Raw genomic sequence first — 18,060 nt, forward strand, 5'->3', positions numbered from 1 at the left:
GGGTTGAAAAACTACCTAATGGATACTTACGCTCACTACCTGGGTGACAAGATCCATTCCCTAGAGCTCGGCATCATGCAATGTCCTCGTGTAACAAACCTGTTCATGTACCCCTGTATCTAAAATAGAAGTTGGGTGGGCGCAGTGGCTCATAACTGTAATCCCAGCACTTTGGGAAGCCGAGGTGGGTGGGTCACCTGAGGTCAGGAGTTTAAGACCAGCCTGGCCAACATGGTGAAACCCTGTCTCTACTAAAAATACAAAAATTAGTCAGGTATAGAGGCATGCACCCATAATCCCAGCTACTCGGGAGGCTGAGGCACAAAAATTGCTTGAAACAGGGAGATGAAGGTTGCAGTGAGCTGAGACCATACCACTGCACTCCAGCCTGGGCAACAGAATGAGACTTCATCTCAAAAAAATAATAGTAATACAATAAAAGTTGAATTTTTAGAACAATAATAATAATGCCAATGAACAAACAAAAAGAATAAAGAGATTCATTACTGTACTGTAATCTCATGGGGAGAAACTCACAAGTGGGTGGTATATTTCTGATAGAAATTTCAGAAGGGGATAGGTGGGGGCTGGGGAGGGCAATGGCAGAAATCACTCCTAAAGCCTTTATTTTTTATTTTTATTTCTTCATTTTCAGAACAGGATTCCCCAGGTGTTGTACTCTTGCCTTCTTGTCACACTGATCTAACCATATCACTTTCAATATCATTATATTCAATGCTCTGTCTGGTTATACTTTATTTCTCTCAGTCTCTGTCTTTCCATATCACTTTTAAATTGTTTTCTCTTCTGCTGCAAGTATTGTTTTACAATGAATATTCAGAATGAATAGTCAATAAGAAATAAGTCCACATGCAAACCATCCACCCTCACCTGGGTTATTTTGCAGCAGCCCTCTAACTGGCCTTTCCCTCGATAATCCACTCTTCTCACAATAGTCAGAGAGATGTTATTAAAACTTAACTCAGCTTATGTCACTTTACTACTTACAACCCTAAAAATCTCCCCATTATATTTAGAATAAAAACCAGACTCCTTATCATGACTGGCAGAACTCTCTGCAACTTGGTCCTGCTTAATTTTCTGTAGCCTCCTCTCAACGCACTGCTACCACCCACAAATATTCCTTCGGTTGCTTAAGAACAGGAAACTCATTCCTACTTTAAAATGGTGTGTCTGCTCTTCCTTCCACCAGATGCACATGGCTCCCTGTACGTTCATTTAGATCTTGGTTTAAATATCACCTCCTCAGAGAGTTCTTCCCTTAGTAACTACAGAAGTAGCCTTCTCACTTGATGTTATTTTCCTTCCTTCTTTTTCATAGTATCCTTCATTGAAACACATGCTATGAGAGCAGAGCCCTGAATCTCCAGGGCCTGAAACAATTCCTGACACATGGTAGGTGCTCCATAAATATTTGTCAAACAAACGAAGCTGTAAACTTCTTCGTTGAAGGCTTTAATGGTACTGCTTTCCTTTCAAAATAATCTGGGGTTCTTTCATCTTCTTGTGGCTATTTGAGAAAGACAGCTCAATTATTATGCAAGCACATTTCCCTTTAATGTTATGTGACTTCGATATTGCTTTCGCTCTTCCAAATTTGCTTCACTTTATCTGATACATAATTTAGTTTCTCCTTGTGCCTGTTTATTCAATTTGAGTTAAACACTATGTTTGTACTGGGTACTGTATTTACATGTCTACTTTGCATTTGGTGTGTTTACTTCATTTTTACCTCCTGAAAACAAATATATGAGTACTTAATCATCTGTTTCCATTTTAATTCAGCATTGGTATGGACTGTACTACGGCTCACACAATCCAAACACAAATTAAGGCATCTTCTGATTAGAAAATCTGACATAAAATACTAAAATATTTCTTTGGTCCGAATTATTTATAGAGCTATGGCTTTTGTAACACAAAATAGCAAATACTTTCACAGCTGTGGAAAAGAAAGACAATGATTACAGAATTTCATGGAGTCTTTGTTTTGTTGTTTGTTTGTTTTTTTTGTTTTTTTTTTTTTAGGAGGTTGATTGGGGCTGATAAATTTGTGCTTTAGTTTGATTTAAAAACAACAATACGCAGTGTCACCAGAGAGTTCTTCCGTGTATTCAATAAAAAAAGCAAAAGGCAAAAGACCAACCTGGAAAAGTAGTTTTATATTTACAAAGGTTACAGGTCAGCACCTTCAGAGAGAAATATAGCCAGTGCTGTTTCTCATAAATTTTTTATACTTGAACATAGGAGTCAAATGTGACAATGTTCTGCTTCACTTTGTGTTCACATAAATGAAGGAGACCAGTAAGTCATAGCAAAGCTGACTGCAAAAAGCCAACAGCTAAGAATCTCTATAAGGATCACAGAATTATTGGTATAGTCAGTACATAGAGACAAGAGCATTTTCACTATCTTTCCAACGTATTCCTTCTTATAGCTTTATTCCAGAAATTCTTTAACCTCATCAGACTAAAAGTCACTGATCCTACCACTTCTCACTGGCCATTGCCCATCTGGTGCTTCTCTCCTCCTTGCCCTGTTTAAATTCCAAGGTCAATCATTACAATCACTCTCCATATGCACATTCAACTCCCCATTTTCTCTATCAACCACCCATCTTCTCTTGACAAAATAACAATCCTGGTTAAATCCAATTCTATACCTACCTGGAAAATGAATCCAGGTAAATGAATGAGGCTAAAAAACGGACACATAATCAAATGTTCTAGTGTCCAAGAGGGCTTAATATTCCCCTCTGACTAATCTTTTGACGAAACTTTAGACAGTCAGCTTCCTGAATCAAGACTACTGATTTCCCTTCACTTACAGCACTTACTTTTAAAGAACTTTCAACTGAAAATTCTTAATCTGCCTCTTTGTGATGAAAATCTTCTCCCAGCTGATTTCACACCCCAGGAATATCTTTCTCAAGGACCTTGGAGCCATCCTTTAGAAATGTAATCTTAGAAGGAAGGAGACAAGTCTTTTTCTTTCAGTCTCTCCGGAGGATGGGATCCTAACTTTCATAAGGAACAAATAGCAAACAGAGATGGCCTAATGACGATGGACAACTGCCTCCCTCCTAGAGTACCCCCGCTGGAGTTACCTAAGTGACTTTTCCACTAGCTTACCCCAGTGCTTAAAAGCTCTCCTACCTTTTGTTCCATGGAGTTAAATATCCTTCCCCTATTGCAATAGTCTTGAATAAATGCTTTGTTGTCTGTTTAACTTAGACTTGGGATTGCTAACATCAAGCAGGGCCTTAATGATGCCTAGCAATCATATACTTTCCCTAGTCCATTCACTTTTCCATTTTTCTCCTACTTTCTTCCTCAAACCATTTGTACCTCTACCCCATCCCCAGTCTCATTTGATCACCTTGCTTTCTGTATCACTGTGAAAATAGAATATATCATAACAGACTTTCCACAGCTCCAGTCACTACATCAATCCACCCACCTGCATGTGTATCCAGATAGTCTACCTTCCCTGCTTCTAGAGGCACTATAGCGCCTATTCTCTTGTGCTTACTCAAGAGGCTATATGTGCAAGCCTCTCTGTCTCCTGCTTCAATAATGTTTTCTGTTCTTCTTTCAACCTGACTTTCCCTTTCCTATCTGCTGACCCCATTTCTCTCCTTATCTTTTTCCCTAAATTAAAATCCAAGCTTTGCTGACTCTTCTCTAAGCTATTATCTTCTCTTGGATTTTAACATGCAAAATGCTTCTGATTTTCCTCCTACTTCCACAGGCTTTCCTGGTCTCTCTTCATTCCTCATTCTCTTAAGGTAGAAATGGGAAGAATCAGTCAAGGCTTTATGCCTTCCTCTTCATTCATTCATTCATTCTTTTATCCCTATAGGTCTCCCTTCCCTTTTCTGATACAGACCACTGTTCACATGTATCCAATTTTCAATATTTTGTCAGGACTCCCAGCAAAATGTATTTTTGTGCTCATATATTTTAATATATGTAAATGATGTTTCAATAACTATCTCTTTTATTTGGTTTTAAGCTTTTCTCTCAGCATGATGTTTTTAAGATCCATTCATGGTTTTATAATAATTGTTGGCTGCTTCCTCCTTCAGGGTTCTGCCTTGTGTTCATCTGCATTTGGTCCCACGGAATGATATTCAGATAACCAACAGTTCCCTCCACACAAACAATGCTACAACAAACCATCTACCTACCAAAGATCTCTAAGCTTCTGATTGTACCCCAGTCTCTCTCCCTGAGCTTCTTATCTCTCCACCTCAGTGTACTGTGCTTCCAGTCTTCTTCAAGTCACTTCATAACAACTCCATCCTTCTAATTATTTACAACAGAAACCTCAGGGTTTCCCCTTGATTCCTCTCTTTCTCTCATTTCACTAGTGTACTGCAATGGTAAAGCTTTTCAGTTTTACCTTCAACATATAGTCACAATCGGCTGGGTGCGGTGACTCACACCTGTAATCCCAGCACTTTGGGAGGCCGAGGCCGGCAGATCACGAGGTCAGGAGTTTGAGACCAGCCTGGCCAACATAGTGAAACCCCGTCTCTACTAAAAGTACAAAAAATTAGCTGGGCATGGTGGCGGGCACCTGTAATCCCAGCTACTCAGGAGGCCGAGTCAGGAGAATGGCTTGAACCCAGGAGGCGGAGGTTGCAGTGAGCTGAGATCACGTCATTGCACTCCAGCCTGGGTGACAGAGCAAGACACTGTCTCAAAAAAAAATATATATATATATATATTTATATTTATATATGTATATATTTATATTTATATATTTATATATATTCTTATATATATAGTCACAATCTGAGGATTTTTCAATCTCCTTTTCCCACAGTGAACAAAGTCACCACTATTGCTCCCTGGATTATTGTAGCAGCCTCTTTATTTTTTTTTTCAACACAGCAGCCACAACAATTTTGTTAAAAATCTAAGTCAAATAATTTCATTGCTCTGCTTAGAGCCATCCAGTGACTTCTATCTCACACTAAGTAAAAATTAAATTAATTGCAATGTCCTAAGCGGCCCTCCATTACTTGGCTGCACCTATAGCACTCTAGACATACCTTTTTCTGACCCCATCCTCCAATTCCGTCACCTTGACCTCCCATACACTATGGGATACTATTCCTGTATGACATTTTCTCCTGTTAATCTCTCTATTGTCAATTCACTCCAAAAGACTTAGACTTGAACCTTTAGAGAAAAAGTCTGAACTTTCGTACACCACCAATGTACCTCTATTTCCTCAGCAAACAGGAAAATACAGTTTTTTAATCTTTTCAACCTGAAACAAAACTTATATGCCCAATGCCTTTAGGACAACAACTTTAGACTACATTCCGTATAAAGCTCATCAATTTAAATGGAAAAACTTCCTCCTGCTGCTGCTGTTGTTATGAATCCCAGTCTACAAAAGGATAACCTAATGTGTATTGTTTCTCCTCTTTCTCAAAACCATAGCTTTATGGGTTCAGACAAAAACAACTAAAAGTGACATTCCACTTTCAGGCATAAAATTATGTGTATCAAATATACTTACATGGTCATAAAATAAGTGCCCAACTACTAGTTGTAAATTTGCTAATCTGAAGCTTCAGAGTGGCGATAACTACAATTTTACTTTACACTAGTTAAAATAAGAGAAATATGCCAGTTCCTATTCTTGTAAGTCAAAGTAACATGGTATTTACCACAACAAAAAGTTTGTCTCCCTCTATAATTAGGTTGATTTGCACATTCCTGCATATAAATGTCAGACATGCTAAGCTACTTTCTATATGAAGCCAAATATACAGCTCATCCCAGAGCTTAAAACATTTTTTAAAGGTCTCTGCAGTTTGTGATTCCTCATCACACAGCTGTGAAAGAAACCAGCCAAGCAGGCTGGATCCCATCTCAAAAAGTTCAAAGGTTAAAAACAATTACCTCTTCAAGGACATCAGCGAGTTTGCTGAGGATCTCTTCAGGAAGGCTCTGGAATGTTGGAACACTGAAAAACAAAACAGAATAGTGCTGAACACATGAACCGCAACTTACTTTTATAAGTAATAAAAATGACCATGAATCTAAATTCAAATACAAAACTATTTTATGACAAAGAATCTGCCAAAACAAACAAACAAACAAAAAAAAAAAAACTGCATTAGCCACACAACCTGAAAAAAAAGAACAAAGTTGCAGATGAAGATCAAAGCAATCATTTAAGCATGGTTTGATGTCTAACAGGGAGAAGGCATGGAGTATGAAAAAAAAACTCGGAGTTTGGATAGACTGAGTCCAAATCACTGTTATATTTACCTGCATGACCATGGATATGTAAATCAAAAATAAAATTCTGAGTCCCCCAGTCAACCGATGGATGCCAAGGGCATTCCAAAGTAAACCTGAAAAACTACTTCAGTCCATGAGGGGAAGGAAGGGATTGGACATGCCTCATTATACCCTCCTCCCTTTGGAATTCAGTCACAACTTACCAGAATTAACATTAAAATAGAAATAGAAATCTTAAGGCTCATTGTAAGTCTTAAAATATAAATCTTAAGACTGACAAAACAGATTCTTTGTAGAAATAAGATACCAAATTCCAACCTGACTCTAGTATAGAATCACATGACAGATAGCATACCCTGAAAGAAATTGAAGTATTTTACCCCAAAATATATTCCTTTGACATATTTTGAAAAATATTTCTCTCCTGTAGAACTATCTCTTGTGGGGAAAATCTACGTTCTATACAGAATCCCCTTTGCTTTCCAGGTCTTTTCCCTAATCTAGGAGAGAATTAATTAAGAGTCTGGCATCTTTTTATGTCTGATAAGAGTTCTGAAGCCTGCTACCTGGAGGCTTCATCTGCATAATAAGAACCTTCATCTCCACAACCCCTTATCTTAATCCAGAAACTCCTTTTATTGATTCTGGGTCATCAGATAATAACTTAACTCTTACGACCAATTGTCAATCAGAAAATCTTCTAATCCACCTATGACCTAGAAGCTCCCACTTTGAGTTTCCCACCTTTCTAGACCAAACCAATGTATACCTTATAGGTACTGATGGATGTCTGCCTGTAACTTCTGTCCCCCTAAAATGTATAAAATCAAACTGTAAAACAACCACCCTGGGCATATGTTCTCAGGACTTCGTGGGGCTGTGTCATGGGTCGTGGTTCTCACATTTGGCTCAGAATAGATCTCTACAAATAGCTTTCAGAGTTTGACTCTCTTTGTAGATAGGTGCCTCAACTTATAATGAAGAGAAAGCCACTCTCTCCTCTGTTAGTCTGCTGTCACCAGGTTCCTTTAAGCTCTAATTCCCTTTCCAGGTTTCCCTCCATACACACACCTTTCTCCAGGTCAACTCCTAACCATTATTCAAGACACAGGTTGATTGATGATGCATTCAGATATGCAAGCATTCACTTAACAACATTGGAAAGCTTCCCACTCTCCTCAACCCCTCTCCAGCTAGGTCAAGTTCTCCTATCATGATCTCTTTAATCTCGTACTACAAGTGTAATTAGATAATTAATTGGATATTTGTTATTGCATGTCTTCTCTGCTAGAATTAAAAATCCACAAAAATAAAAACTATATCTGTCTTTTTCAACCCCCTGTATTTTCAGCGATTTGTAAATAACAAACAACATATTTTGAATGTAGTTACGAAAGCATGAATTTGTGAATGCTTCATAGGACAGTGATTAGACCTGAAAAGGTCTACCCATGAAATATATTAGTTTAGTTTGCTCCAATACATCAAAATACAATGTTAGCTCCATTCTTTTCACCGTGTTCTCTTATGTCTCCCCATTAAACAGTAAATAAAAATACCAAATGATGTCAAATGTACAAACCAATACAACTTATTTTATGCGAAATTATAATAACTTTAATTTAGAAAACAAAAGCTTATCAACATATCATTCCTGAAACTTCACTGGAAAATCTAACTGGGATGTGGAACTATAGTCTTAATTAATCAGAACTTAATGTCTGACTGGAGAAAAGGCTATAACTGAGTGCATATACATTTGTATGCCTGACATTTGACTTATAGCACAATTTTGGCTTGATTACAATGATACAATAAAAATAATAATAATATGCTCTTTTGGTAAAAGCATGGAAGTTTTGTTGTTAATTTGTCACCTTGATTTCCATTACTTAGGGTAAAGCTCATTGATGAAATCCCAAGGTTTTATGCAGAGGTGTAACAATTCACCCAGAACCATCTGTTGTACCAGATTTACTGCTACGGTCTGAGCCACGTGGGGTTTAATTTCCAGAAGGCAGCCAATTTCAGCAGCTGGATATCACAGAGAGACAGAAGGAGATAGAGGAAGCTGTTTCCATGAGTTATGTAGGTTGAAAAATTTAGTCCTGCCTTGTTCTTTTAATGAGCTGTATTTCAGTTTCTTGTGAGATGAATAATTAGAGTGCTTCTATCCCATTAGGTATTTGTGGAAAATACAAACTAGACTTGAGTTTTTCTCATTTTATTATAATTGGCTTCCTTCTTTAGACCAGCCTATTCCTATTATACTATGCCTCTTATTTTGCTTTAGGCTCTGGCTATCCCTAGCCATACTACAGTATTTTCATTTCCATGAGAGTTCTTATACAAGAGAAGAAATTTACTTGACTATATAATGCATTAAGTGAAAACAAAAGCATCAGGTTTTAGGAGGGCATTTTAAATATATAAATCTTTCACAATTTTAATGCCTTTTTAAAATGCCTCAAAACATTGAGCAGCATTTATTGCTAATAAAAATTAAGGATGATTTTTAAGAAGAAACACTCTAAAATATTACCAGTAACAACTGAAGCACTTCTGGACTTCACAAAAAGAAAACTATTTAACAGGAAAAATAAATGCCTTCACTTTCATAAATTACTGTGAACACACTTTTCTAGCCATCTTTACACATCTAAGATTTATATTCTGCAAACACTAGATAAATTCTGTCACGTAATTGATTTGCTTTCTAAGAATGATTGGTCTACTAGTAGCTTACACACTAGGAACAAAACAATTGAGAATGTTTATAGTTTGAATTTCTACCCATGAAATATATTAGTTCAGTTTGCTCCAATACATCAAAATACATCAATTTAGACTCCACAAATTATATATAAGATAATTCAAAATAAAGTTGTCTATACTTTAGAAAACTGAAGGCAGAATAATTGCAAGGACAAACTTCCAGATAAAATGTTTAAACATTAGAGAAGAATATTTTCAGTTATATATAAAAAAAAATATTGTAACAATTTACATGCTAATTATCAGTAATTCTTACAGATGCATTACCTATTGCTTTGGTTCCCTAAGGACTTGCAATAGGCCCGACGTTACAGAATGCACTAGAATGTAATATAACAGAGATGATTTAATGTGCGGTGCTTTTCCATTGGTTTTTCTAATTGAACGTAGCAAGGACTTAGAATTTGTAATGACAATAATAGAAGATGAGATTTGAGTAGTTTCTCTTTGCCAGGCAGTAAGCTAAGGGTTTTATAGATAATATAAATTTCATTTTTACAACAACCTTATCAAATAGCCATTCTTATTGTCATCTATTTTATAGATCAGACAACTGAGACCTTGAAAATCTCCCTGAGGTCATTCCACTCAGCACTGGTGAAGAAAGGATGAAACATCCCCTCTAACTGATGGTGGAGCTGATTGCTTACTCACTGAGCTACATACTTTTCAATGAATGTACTAAAAAAATGCCTTTCAAAACAACACTGTATTCTTTTAGATAGTGATATGGAAATAAATAAATAATATTAGTAACATCTGATTTAGTGACTTCATTTATTTCCAAACATTTTATTATAAACAATGTCAAATAAATTGAAAGTCTGGAATAATAAAGATCACCTCTATCCCCAACACACAGAATCACAATGTTAACAGGTATCATTTTTGATTTATCTACTCTCAATCCATGTATTCTTCTATGTATGTGCATAGATTAATGGATATATAGATATTTTTGGATGACACATTTGAGAGTAAGTTGCCAATATGAAACAATTTGAATACTTCAGCATACGTATCCACAAAAAAAAAAAAATTCTCCTAAGGAAATAACCTTAATCCCATGATCACAAAATTAACTATAAGTAACTATAATTAACTATAAGTCTATAATATCATCTAGTATTTATCTCACATTCAGATATTACCTATCATCCAAAAGTGTCTTCATCAATTTTTTGTTGTTGTTTTCAAACCAAGTCCAGTCAAAATCTGAACACTGCTTTTGGCTGTTATTCCTCTCTTTAGTTTCTCATTTTATGACAACCCTCCCATCTTTGCCCATATGACACTGACATTTTGAAGAGATTAGGACAGTTGTATTAGTAGATGTCTCATTTTCTTAATTCACCTTAGTAATTTTATTTATGGTATCCTGTTGCATGAAAACAATAACTAAGAGGGGAAAACCTAAGTACAAATAATTTTATTAAAGCATGTCAATAAAAACAAAAACTGGGAGCACATATAGAACAACATAATTAAATGCAGCAAGAGTTCTCAAAATGTGGTCTGGGAACCCAGGGATTTCCTGTGACCCTTTTATATGGGTCTTCAAATGTCAAAACTATTTTCATAAATTGGAGTTTTCTTTTTTCACTTATTCTTTCACATGCACATGGTAGAATTCTCAGAGATCACCTGACATAGAATGATATTATCACTTTGATGACAAATGGAATGCATGCTTGTTTGTTCTTGGGTTCCCTAAAATTTTTAAGGTAGTAGATTTATGATAGGTGTACTGTTTACATAACTTAGTATGCTATTAGTATTTCTACTGTGTTCTGACTAGTCATTACACCTGCTATAATCTCTGTAACCTTATTATCATCATCCACTAGATCATTCTTTTGAAATCCTTAATGTTTCTGTGTGCCTGAGTAGAAAAACAAGTAAATACATTTGGATTCCTTATTTTTCAATAACAGTTTTACATATTTTTAAAACATTTATAAACGTTTGAAATTTTATCTTAGAATTTTAGAATTGTATAGTACTTATGAAGAAGTTAATAAAAGAAAGCTTAAGGCCAGGTGTGGTGGCTCACGCCTGTAATTCCAGCACTTTGGGAGGCTGAGGCAGGCAGATCACTCATGGCCAGGAGTTCGAGACCAGCCTGACCAACATGGAGAAACCTCATTTCTACTAAAACTACAAAATTAGCCAGGCATGATGGCACAGGACTTTAATCCCAGCTATTTGGGAAGCTGAGGCAGGAGAATTGCTTGAACCCGGGAGGCAGAAGTTGCGGTAAGCCAAGATCATGCCATTGCACTTTCCAGTCTGGGCAACAACAGCAAAACTCCATCTCAATAAATAAATAAATAAATAAATAAATAAATAAATAAATATAAAAAATAAAAGTTTATATAATATTTTCTTAATTTAAAACAGATTATCTGCTTTGAAAGGGTGATTAGAAGACTTACATTCTCAAGTCCCAACAGTCAATCTTTAAGTCCAAAGACACTCGGAAAATATAAAAATGCATCAAAATATCAAAAGTACTCCATAAGTATGTGTAAGTATTATGTATCAATGAAATTTTTTAAATGTCACACCAGAGAGTTCCTGACTCATGGAAGATAGAGAATCCAAAGAAACTTGGAAACACTGTGAATAAGAAATACAAATAAGATGAAAGCTATCTTTCTCTCATTGTATAGATAATAATTTCCCTTATTATGCTATACAAAAACATTTTTGGAAAGATTATCATTCCAGTTAAGTTATGAAACCACTTTGAGACAAATCATTCAGATTTTAAAGAAAAAGAAATTGAGTTTTAAAAAATGTAGACATGATGCATTTTCTAAAAGAAAAGTGTTTTGTATAGCTTGTCAACTGAAAACTGAAAATCAGTCAAGTATCTTATGGGTTACTATATTGCATTCAGTAGAGAAGATCACACTGTATAGTTGACTTTGCTGAATGCGTGCTGGATGCAAAGTCAGTAAAAGAAATTATTGCACTGCTTCTTTCAAACGGTATGGTACCTTGTTGGAATTAAAGGCTTAGCTACAAAACAAAGACTGAGTTAAGATCTTGTCTGCACAATTGTACTTTTGCTTTACAAATGAATGAAGCTACAAACATGGCTGGATTCGCTGTTTTGCTTGTATTCTTCTAGTACCAGAACAAACGAATCATCAAAGAAATTATCATTTACACGAATATGTGGCAAGAAACACAAGTGGTAACTGTGCTATTCAGTGTTGAATAACTTTTTAAAAGATGGAGTTGAATAACTTTTTGACTCTTAAGGCTTATCCTGGAATGACTGTGTTGACATTTGTATTGATGGTGCAAAAGTGATGGTGGCTCTCAGTACAAATAAAAGCAGTCACACCAAACTATACTAGTTGTTATTTTCTTATTCACCACACACTCACCATAGAAAAGATAAATAACATGCCAGTTTTACTTTAAAGTATGAAATTCTTCCTGAAATAGTAAAAGGTATTAATTTTCTTAAATTTAAATCTTTAAATTTTGTATGCATGTTTTTGATATGGTGTGTGAGACAAAATATTGAAGTATGATAGTTATCTCAAGGAAAATCATTTGAATGGTTGTTGGAGTTACAAGCTGAGTTAGCCATTTTTTTCATGGAACATCATTTTTTACTAGAAAATGATTTTTAAAAATTATGGGTTTTGGCGGACTATTTTTCAGAATGAACAAAGTTAAGCCCATCACTTAAAGGGCAATAAGAGATAGTGGTTTTTGCCTATGATAAAATTCAAACTTTCAGCTGAAAATTAAAACTTCAGACAACTTTTATCTGCCACTGTGAGCATAAAAGCTTTCTAATACTTGAAGACTTTTCCTGATAACATCGGTAGTTAAGAAATACGACATTGGCCGGGCGCGGTGGCTCAAGCCTGTAATCCCAGCACTTTGGGAGGCCGAGACGGGCGGATCACGAGGTCAGGAGTTCGAGACCATCCTGGCTAACACGGTGAAACCCCGTCTCTACCAAAAAATACAAAAAACTAGCCGGGCGAGGTGGCGGGCGCCTGTAGTCCCAGCTACTCGGGAGGCTGAGGCAGGAGAATGGCGTAAAAACCCGGGAGGCAGAGCTTGCAGTGAGCTGAGATCCGGCCACTGCACTCCAGCCTGGGCGACACAGCGAGACTCCATCTCAAAAAAAAAAAAAAAAAAAAAAAAAATACGACATTAAGAAATATGATTTTTTTTATATTGGAAATTTTGCATAACTCAGTGAGCCAATCATTTCCAAATGACCAAAGCATAATGTTATAAAAATCACACATGAGTAAATGATTCCTCCAAATTATAAGGTGGATCAGTGGATTTTAATGTTACAATAGAGTATGAAAAGTTTACTGCTATAGTTTCAGATTCCATATTGCAACTAACCTTTAAGAAACTGACACTTGTTGGATGTTAAGGAAGTATGAAATCACAAAAAAGAATGTCCACATTATCTTGAAAGGCTATTAGCATAAGCCTCCATTTTGCTACTACATATATCTGTGAGGTTTTATTTTCTTCATATATTTCAACCTGAACCACATAAATTCAACAGATCGAATGCAGAAGAAGATTTGTGTGTTAGTCTGTTTGGCATTGCTATAATAGAATACCTAAGGTTGGGTAATTTACAAAGAAAAGAAGTTTCTTTGGGCTAATGATTCTGCAGGCTGTAAAAGCATGGCATCAGCGTCTGCTTGGCTTTCAGGGAAGGCCTCAGGAAACTTAAAATATGGTGGAAGACAATAAAGGATCAGGCACGTAGCATGGTGAGAGAGAGAGTAAGAGAGTTGTCAGGCTCTTTAAAACAACCAGTTTTCATGAGAATGAATAGAGTGAGAACTCACTCATCACCAAGGGCATGGCACTAACCCACTAATGAGGGATCCAACCCCATGATCTAGCACCTCCCACTGAGTTCCTCCTCCAACACTGGGGATTGCATTTCAATATGAGATTTGGAGGGGTCCACACATCCAAACCATATCAATATGAGAATCCAGTCTTTTGTCAAGTGAGATAGTTAGATATTGAGAAATTTGTGTGTGTGTGTGTGTGTGTGTGTGTGTATAGATATATATATATAAAAAAAATACATATATATTATATAAATTTTTTTGACAGAGTCTCACTCTGTCGCCCAAGCTGGAGTGCAGTGGTGGGATCTGGGCTCACTGCAACCTCCTCCTTCCAGGTTCAAGAGATTCTCCTGCCTCAGCCTCCTAAGTAGCTGGGACTACAGGCATGAGCCTGGCCAATTTTTTGTATTTTTATTAGAGATGGGGATTTCACCATGTTGGTCAGGCCGGTCTTGAACTCCTGACTTCAAGTGATTCACCCTCCTCGGTCTCCCAAAGTGCTGACATGTATAATTGTAAACCGAAACTCCTTTCTATTTTTTTTTTGACTTGGGAAAATATGGTTATTTTAATTAAAAATAGACTTTATGTTACAACATAATATGTTTATTATTGAGGTTTCCAAATGAATTAGTGAATAAATATTTTTCAAATATTTTCATTTTTAATTCCAAATATAGTAAATACTAACAGATATAACCAACCTACGTTGAAGAATCACTGACATGGTGATCAAAATTGATGTATTGATGAAAAATATGTAAAACATGGAATACCTACAAGATAATATTAAGAGAAGACATTAAAAGTTATGTATACAATGGAATGATTACACTTTACAGACACTTCCTATAATTGTGAATAGAGCTTTGCAGGAAAAAATCAAAAGGTTAACAGATATTGTGTTAGGTGGAATGACTATTAGTCTTATATTTTTTCTCTCTCGCTTTCTTATAATTTCAAAGTTTCTATTTTGTAAATGTATTCTTATAATATCAAAAACATAAAGTGCACAATTATGGTTATAATTAGATAAAATGTATCTGAATGGGCCCATTTAAAGAAAAAATATTATTTCTTTTTTAGAGACAGATTGCTGTGTCACCAATGCTGTTGTGTAGTGGTATAATCATAACTCACTGCAGACCACAGCTTTAACCTCCTGGGCTCCAGCAATTCTCCTGCCCCAGCCTCCTGAGTAGCTAGGACTACAGATGTGCGCCACCAGTTTTTTCAAGAGGCAGGGTCTCGCCATGTTGCCCAGGCTGGTCTCAAACGCCTGGCCTCAAGTGATCCTCCCTCCTTTGCCTCCCAAAGTGTTGGAGTTATAGGCATGAGTCACTATGCCTGGCCAAATTTTTTTTAATATTGGAACAAATTGTTGTGTAATTAATTAATTTGTTTCTGCATCAAAACTTATTGAGTAACTCATGAGCCAGAAATTGTTTTAGGCGTTTAGGATTCATCGGTGCACCAAAGAAAAGATTTCTGCCTATTCATCAAGGAAATAGAAAATAAAGAATAAATATGATAAATAATGTATATTATACATATTTTAAATATACATCTATATTATAGAGTTACATTAGATAAGGGCTACAGAATTTTATATTATTTAAAGTAGAACAGGAGGGGCAAGTTGAAAGATTAGTCAGGCTGACCAGGATATCCTCACTTTAAAGGTAAGATCTGAGCAGAAACCTGAGAAAGGTGAGGGAGATAGATAACTGGATTCTGGGGAAGAGCATCCAGGCAGAGTGAACAGAATGAGCCAAGGATTTTTAAGTGCCTGGTAGATTCCAGGAGTAGCAAAGAGGTCAGGGTGCCTAGACTTCAGTGAACTGGGGAAAGGAGGAAGTTGAGTAGACATCAAGGGGTAAGGGTGGGGGCAGGTCACAAAGGGGCTTACAGATCATTGTAAGAACTTAGCTCTAATCTGGGTGAAATGTAGAGCCATTGCAGGATTTTGAGCCTAGGAGTGACATATCTTACTTACACATGAAAAAAATCCTTCTTCCAGCTTTAGGGAAAATAAACTGTAAAGTCGTAAAAGGGGATGCTGGTAGACCAGATAAGAGTCTACTGCATGACAGAGGATGGAGGGCTGGACAGCGTGGAAGCAAAGGAGGAGATAAGGAGCAACTGGGCTCTGCCACATTTTGAAAGTAGAAGCAACATGATTTCCTAGTAGACTGAATGTAGAATGAAAGAGAAGATTTTGGGCTGAGATGATGGGGTTTTCTAAATATATAATCATGTCATCTACAAACAGAGACAATTTGACTTCCTCTCTTCCTATATGAATACCCTTTATTTCTTTCTCTTGCCTGACTGTCCTAGCCAGAACTTCTAATACTGTGTTGAATAGGAATGGTGAGAGAGGGCATCCTTGTCTTATGCCAGTTTTCAAAGGAAATGCTTCCAGCTTTTGCCCATCCAGTATGATAGTGGCTGTGGGTTTGTCATAAATATCTCTTATTATTTCAAGATATGTTAAATCAATACCTAGGTTATTAAGAGTTTTCAGCATGAAGTGGTGTCGAATTTTATCAAAGGTCTTTTCTGCATCTATTGAGATAATCATGTGGTTTTTGTCATTGGTTCTGTTTCTTTTTTTTTATTACATTTTATGTTCTAGGGTACATGTGCACAACATGCAGGTTTGTTACATATGTATACATATGTCAAGTTGGTGTGCTGCACCCATTAACTCATCATTTACATTAGGTATATCTCCTAATGCTATCATTCCCCCCTCCCCCACACCACAACAGGCCCAGTGTGTGATGTTCCCCTTCCTGTGTCCAAGTGTTCTCACCAGGATACAAAATCAATGTACAAAACTCAGAAACATTCCTATACAACAATAAAAAATAAACAGAGAGCCAAATCATGAGTGAACTCCCATTCACAAGTGCTACAAAGATAATAAAATACCTGGGAATACAACTTACAAAGGATGTGAAGGACCTCTTCAAGGAGAACTACAAACCACTGCTCAAGGAAATAAGAGAGGACACAAACAAGTGGAAAAACAGTCCACGCTCATGGATAGGAAGAATCAATATCATGAAAATGGCTATACTGCCCAAAGTAATTTATAGATTCAATGCTATCCCTATCAAGCTACCATTGACCTTCTTCACAAAATTAGAAAAAACTACTTTAAATTTTATATGGAACCAAAAAAGAGCTTGTATAGCCAAGACAATGATAAGGAAAAAGAACAAAGCTGGAGGCATCACGCTACCTGACTTCAAACTATACTACAAAGCTACAGTAACCACAACAGCATGGTACTGGTACCAAAACAGATATAAAGACCAGTGGAACAGAATGGAGGCCTCAGAAATAAGAGCACACATCTACAACCATCTGATCTTTGACAAATCTGACAAAAACAAGCAACGGTGGAAAAGATTCTTACTTAATAAATGGTGTTGGGAAAACGGGTTAGCCATATGGAGAAAACTGAACCCCTTCATTACATCTTATACAAAAATTAACTAAAGATGGATTAAAGACTTAAACATAAGACCTAAAACCATAAAAAGCCTAGAAGAAAACTTAGGCAATATCATTCAGGACATAGGCATGGGCAAAGTGTTCATGACTAAAACACCAAAAGCAATTGTAACAAAAGCCAAAATTGACAAATGGGATCTAATTAAACTAAAGAGTTTCTGCACAGCAAAAGAAACTGTCATTAGAGTGAACAGGTAACCTACAGAATGGGAGAAAATTTTTGCAATATTTCTATCTGAGAAAGAGCAAATATCCAGAATCTACAAAGAACTTAAATAAATTTACAAGGAAGAAACAACCCCATCAAAAAGTGGGCAAAGGATATGAACAGACACTTCTCAGAAGAAGACATTTATGCAGTCAACAAACATACGAAAAAAAAACTCATCATCACTGGTAATTAGAGAAATGCAAATCAAAACCACAATGAGATACCATTTAATGCCATTTACAATGGCAATCATTAAAAAGTCAGGAAATAACAGATGCCGAAAAGGATGTGGAGAAATAGGAATGCTTTTACACTGTTTAGGGGAGTGTAACTTAGTTCAACCATGGTGGAAGACAGTGTGGCGATTCCTCAAGGATCTAGAACCAGAAATAGCATTTGA

At 36.3% G+C, this 18,060-nt stretch overlaps 1 protein-coding gene across 2 annotated transcripts in view; it reads right to left on the minus strand.

The window, feature by feature from the left end:
* The window catches only part of PRKG1 (protein kinase cGMP-dependent 1), a 1,342,028-nt gene that overhangs the window by 373,840 nt on the left and 950,128 nt on the right, over positions 1-18,060 (minus strand). For both annotated transcript variants that reach the window (XM_001099261.5, XM_001099460.5), the window contains exon 5: positions 5,943-6,006. In XM_001099261.5, coding sequence (XP_001099261.1) covers positions 5,943-6,006 — 64 coding nt within the window. The remainder of the gene's footprint in view (positions 1-5,942; positions 6,007-18,060) is intronic.

Source organism: Macaca mulatta, chromosome 9 (genome assembly GCF_049350105.2).
Source record: "Macaca mulatta isolate MMU2019108-1 chromosome 9, T2T-MMU8v2.0, whole genome shotgun sequence".
In the NCBI taxonomy this organism is placed as follows: domain Eukaryota; kingdom Metazoa; phylum Chordata; class Mammalia; order Primates; family Cercopithecidae; genus Macaca; species Macaca mulatta.